The sequence below is a fragment of the Triticum aestivum genome, chromosome 6B (assembly GCF_018294505.1).
Source record: "Triticum aestivum cultivar Chinese Spring chromosome 6B, IWGSC CS RefSeq v2.1, whole genome shotgun sequence".
Taxonomy (NCBI): Eukaryota; Viridiplantae; Streptophyta; class Magnoliopsida; order Poales; family Poaceae; genus Triticum; species Triticum aestivum.
This window is the reverse complement of record NC_057810.1, coordinates 46,260,102-46,265,091: the sequence shown is the minus strand read 5'-3', so window position 1 is coordinate 46,265,091 and position 4,990 is coordinate 46,260,102. Positions and strand designations below refer to the sequence as shown.

Genomic DNA, 4,990 nt, shown 5'->3' with positions numbered 1-4,990 from the left:
GAAGACGACAACGACGTCGATCTAGGGGTGCTGGACTTGATCTCGTTGGCGCAGACGAAGTAGCGGAGGCATTTGGAGATCCTCGACAAGCTCCTAGCCAGCAGGGAGGGTAGTGGCTGTGTGGATGGGGTCGGTCATGGTGGCCATGGCATCTGACTTCGTCCAGATCACCGGGATCGAGCGAGCGAGAAGGAGAAGTGGATTTGGGAGGGGGCGTCGAGGAGGAGTGAGGCCATGGGGGCAGGGGAGGCAGGGCGTCACCCTTATCCATTCCCCTTCAATGCCGGCAAGGTGTTCGGGCTGGAGCCGGCTCTATAGCGCCGGGCTCGGGGAACAGGAGAAGACGACCGTGCGAGGACTGGACCACTGGGCCGGTTCCGTGGCAAGGCCCGGGGTAGGGGGAATTCCCTTTTTCATCGTCCTTTTGGTTTTTAATGTATTCTAATCCGTTTCTCCTTTTTAACACCGTTTTCTATTTATTCTTATATCAACTAAATGGATTTTGTTAATTGTGAAACTATGCACACAATTCGAGCATAATATTTTTAGGTGGCACAAAAAGTTTGGGGCCAAAAGGAAATACATAAAATTAGGTTTATATTTAATTGGTTATTTTAACTACTGTTGGACCTCTTATTAATTTGAGAAGATTTAATTTTTGGGTCAAATAATGTTGGGCTCAACATGCCAAAGATCAGTGGAATTTATAGAATATGGTGAACATTTTAGTTTTACTGTTTGACAAAATAATTTATTTGACTTTATTTTAAATTTGAATTGGGCTTTGATTTTTATCAAGTGACAGTTTGGCTTAGCAAGCCTGATGACATGGCATCATTAGGGGGAGGTCGCTGTAGCTAACGACTTGAGGTGTTACATAATCTTCCCATTTCTGAAATTTCATCGTTAAATGATTGGGAAATATATCACACTATCCATTAGTTCAGTCAAGCTCACCACAAGTCTGCACATTATTGCCAATTGAGTAAGTCTTATTGGCGGGGAGAATAGGCTGTGTGTGTGTGTGTTAGAGAGAGAGAGGGAGAGAGAGTGAGGAAGAGGGAGGGGAAGAGAGTGTGCGTGTGAGGATTTGATGGTAAAAAAGGTCACCAATGTCGTAATATTGAACTCTTAAAGTTAATGTGGCCGCGTTGCAACGCACATGCGTTCTTCTAGTGGTGATAGGTTTTGAAGATGTTGGCGCTCGTCAGATCCTAGTGGCCCTCAAGTATACCTTTCTTTTTTCCTTATTTTGTAAGCCAAATGCTTTGGCATTGATACTCAAAACCATTCAACAAGATGTGATTGTGACCATTGCAATATGTAGAGATTGGAAAGTTTGCCTTCCTTCTTGGAAAATACGCCCAAAATTTAAAAATTTTGTTCCTTAGATAAAATAAGATTACTAAGTAGTAAAAATTTCATGGAAAACACCCTTTGATTCTTGAAAGTCCTTTTAGAGACTCCTGCTTCGAGGATGCCACCCTGAGAACTCATTTATCTTTTCTAGAATTTTTTCAGAAACAATGAATTTGTTTTTTTGTTTAGGGAAGTAGACTGATCCGAGCTAGCTAGCTAGGGTTCGTTGCCGATGGGAGAAGAGATCGGTGCAGAGAAACAATAAATTTAAATAATGCGTATAACCCAACCAAGAGAACTTTCCGGGATGAACCGATAATAATCTGTTGATGAAACGAACAAACTGCGATGATGCACATGCGCGAGCACTAGCTAACCTATTTCCAAAATGGGTAATGCATCCAAGTCCAACATCATCACAAAAATATAGATGAAGGTGCGCATGCACAAGGTTGGGAAACTAGCTAAAAAAGCAACAAACATGATGTATCTGCATTGTTGCCTCATCAGTTCTTGTTGGAGAAAGCGCCAATTATTTCTCTCGGCTAGTGTCCACGCCATATGGGTTCGATCAGTTCGCTCAGAGGAGCCAGCTCTGACCTATCGATTAACTGAAATTCCTGCCAAAAAAGTAGTGCCGGCAATAAGTTATTGTGATGATCGAACCGCACAAGGCATTACAACAAAATTTGCTGGAGACGATAGATGTAGCAAGTGGTGAATAAACACTTGAATAATAGTTCAACTAATCATGATGAGGCAACCCCAACTGACAAATTCTAGTTGATAGGGTGATCAACAAAACCATAATAATTTGTCGTTAATGTTTGTAGTGTGCTTCCTAAGAATAGGCAGGATGTGTTTGTGTGCATAATTAATGATTGATCACAGCTTCCAAAGCAGTAATCAAAATCAAAATATTGAACGCCGGAAATATATTAGAATACAAAATTATGGAACCAAATTAACTACAAAGGGAACTAACTCCCTTCTTTTGCATTTATATAATACTCCCTCCGTCTCAAAATTCTTGTCTTAGATTTGTCTAAATACGGATGTATCAAGTCACGTTTTAGTATTAGATTCATCCATATCTAAACAAATCTAAGACAAGAATTTTGGGACGGAGGGAGTAGATAGGAGAGGTTGGCACTAAAGGCATGAAGTTGGATGGTTACCGTTGTGAAGAGCACAAAGTGCTTGAAGCAGGTGTTGAGATGTGCTTCTTCCTGGAGCTTGAGAATCATCTGGAAATGCGAGTGGTATATGTGGGCATACACCCTGAACAGACGCTTGAAGATGGTCTTGGCGACGTCCCGGAAGTTTGGAGGGAAGGGAGCCCCTGTTGACACCACAGGTTTTCCACCAGAGTACATGATTACACTTGATCATTTTTTTTAGCACTCTTCATAGGCACACTAACAAAAAAAAAATACTTACCAAGCTTTTGAGGGAAGATGGATTCTTCGTCGAGCTGGGCTTCGATCCAGTCCATCAGGTACTCGACGTACTTTGGTGCAGACACTTCAATAGGCCTCTTGATCTTGAGTCCATCAGCCCACCTGTACTCATACCTGTTTGATGAAGAATCTTCTCAGTAAGTCCAGAGTGTGACACGAAGCATATAAGATACTTTTGGTTGTCCCATATTAGTTGTCGCTCAAACAAATGTATTTAGCACTGAAACACGTCTAGATACATCCGTTTCATCGACAACTAATATGGGACGAATCGGAGTATATGCTTTGAAGATTTGAAGGAATTAATGTACTTTGGACCGGCTGACATGGTGGGGCAGGTAGCTGGCGTGCAGAACTCCATGAGGGTGCCGTACAGGAGGCTCACTTGGTTGAAGAAGTCGACAGCTGGAAATGGAGGTGGTCAGAAACTAGCAAAACTTTCAGCTCATCAACTAAAACGGCAAGCAACCACTGTTTCAGAAATAAGAAATGTGCAAGAACTCACTGTTGACAGCGAGCCACTCGTTGAGATCCTCTCCGACTGGCAGGCGGACCACCTCTCGCAGGTTACCGCTGCCGAGGGTCGCGTCGATGTGCCTCTTCAGCTTCATGCTCTGTGTACGTATAGTCCAAATATGATGATCAGATTGGTAACTGAACTTCTTTTTCTGGGCTGGGCATGTGGATAATGACAACATGCATGCAGTTATATATATAGCTGGTTGTGTGCATCAGAATGATGTAGAGGCCTCCTTTTGGGGGGAAAAAAGGAAAGAAAATACTATATATAGCTGGCAGTCCAAATCATTAATTCTTCCCCATCATAGCAGGCAGTCTTCCAACTGAATCGAGTCCATGTTACAAAAATTGGAGGTAGAGCTAGATAATCTAAGAGATTCAAAATCCTTTTGATGAATTTGGACAAAAATCGACCAATGTTTGTCGAAGTTGCTAAAAAAATGTTTGATCCTGCAACTTGCTACGTACCTTGTCCCTCGCTGGAGCACTCTTCTTGGGCCTGAATGTCCGCTGGTTCCTGCGAGCCCATCAACAAGTAGAGAATTAATCAAGAGCCAGAAAAGCAACCGAGACATGAGAAGAACACGATGAATAACAACCCAAAGAAAAGAGAAACTAAAACAGCAATCAAGAAGGAATTTGATTCGTTCTCGCGTCTTCACCTGCTGCTGCGACCAAAGAGGCTCTGCATGGTAGTACGACGTCGACGGCCGCCGCCGGATTGGTGCCAGCGAGCGCGAGAGGAAACGACGGTGACGCGACTGCGACTGCGGAGCACTCGACAAGGACAGAGAATTGATCCACGGTGATCCGAGGGAGGGAGCTTTTCGAGCTCTGACGTCTACCCGAACTCCATATATATATATGGGTACTGACGACGTACGCCGAGAGAAAGAAATAAGAGAGACAAAGAGCTAGGCTGGCGATGACGGAGGGAGGAGCGGTGGTGGGTGTAGGTGGCTGGCGTCGTGAGTGCGTGCGGTGCATCCGTTACCGTTTTGGGCTGTGCGTGGGCTGTTATCCACTGATTACGTCCTGCTAGCTGTGCCCTGATCTGCCGCCCTTGATGGTTTTCCGCTTACTCCAATACTGCCTTGTTGGTACTCATTCAGCGACAGCTAGCTATGCCCTGCCTTTCCAGATAAGTGACCTCAGCCCCTCCTCCATACGTTTTTCTTTCTTTCTCGCGAGCCTTTTCTTTTTTTATAGAAACACAGTACAGATGCAAACGCACTAAATACTTGTACAAAACAGGAAGCGGAATGCACATAGCCGGTTTCTTTTTTTTTAGCATCAGTACAGACACAAGCGCTCATATACACGCGCACACACTCATCCCTATGAACGCACACACGCACACCCTACCCCTATGAACACCTCCGAGAGATTAAGCGATTAAGCTGACATATCATCTTGAGATTTACGAAGTCACCGTAGGCGCCTCGTCGTCGACGGGAACGTCTCCTCCCACTGAAAGCGCATCGCCGGAAATCCTGAAATAAATCCAGGAATAATGCGAGCACCAGGATTTGAACCCTGGTGGGTTGGGGATACCACTGTCCACCTAACCAACTCAACCACAGGTCGATTCGCCACATAGCCGGTTTCTATTACTAGACTCCCGATACAAATCACGACTTCGCCGGTTTCGG

The 4,990-nt window shown here is 44.4% G+C and overlaps 1 protein-coding gene across 2 annotated transcripts; it reads right to left on the bottom strand.

The window, feature by feature from the left end:
- Positions 1 to 1,658: 1,658 nt before the first annotated feature.
- On the bottom strand, positions 1,659 to 4,242 carry LOC123135645 (MOB kinase activator-like 1A). Of its 2 annotated transcripts, XM_044554816.1 has the most exons (7): positions 4,001 to 4,242; positions 3,807 to 3,855; positions 3,325 to 3,433; positions 3,131 to 3,224; positions 2,800 to 2,933; positions 2,538 to 2,701; positions 1,659 to 1,979 (listed from the first exon to the last, which is right to left on the bottom strand). In XM_044554816.1, the coding sequence occupies exons 1-7, from the start codon at positions 4,027 to 4,029 to the stop codon at positions 1,905 to 1,907; spliced, it is 654 nt and encodes a 217-aa protein (XP_044410751.1). In that variant the 5' UTR covers positions 4,030 to 4,242; the 3' UTR covers positions 1,659 to 1,904. The 2 variants fall into 2 exon arrangements, with proteins under 2 accessions (XP_044410751.1, XP_044410750.1); XM_044554815.1 differs by lacking the exons at positions 3,807 to 3,855; positions 4,001 to 4,242 and having other exon boundaries at positions 3,325 to 3,737.
- Positions 4,243 to 4,990: the final 748 nt, after the last annotated feature.

What these genes read in the sequence shown, in the direction of transcription:
- LOC123135645 (XM_044554815.1), bottom strand. Translation starts at nt 3,517, where the DNA reads ATGTTGTCATTATCCACATGCCCAGCCCAGAAAAAGAAGTTCAGTTAC. An exon ending in CGAGTGGCTCGCTGTCAACA is followed by an intron (nt 3,225 to 3,324) that starts GTGAGTTCTTGC and finishes CTCCATTTCCAG; the next exon opens with CTGTCGACTTCTTCAACCAA. An exon ending in ACTTTGTGCTCTTCACAACG is followed by an intron (nt 1,980 to 2,537) that starts GTAACCATCCAA and finishes CTTTTTTGGCAG; the next exon opens with GAATTTCAGTTAATCGATAG.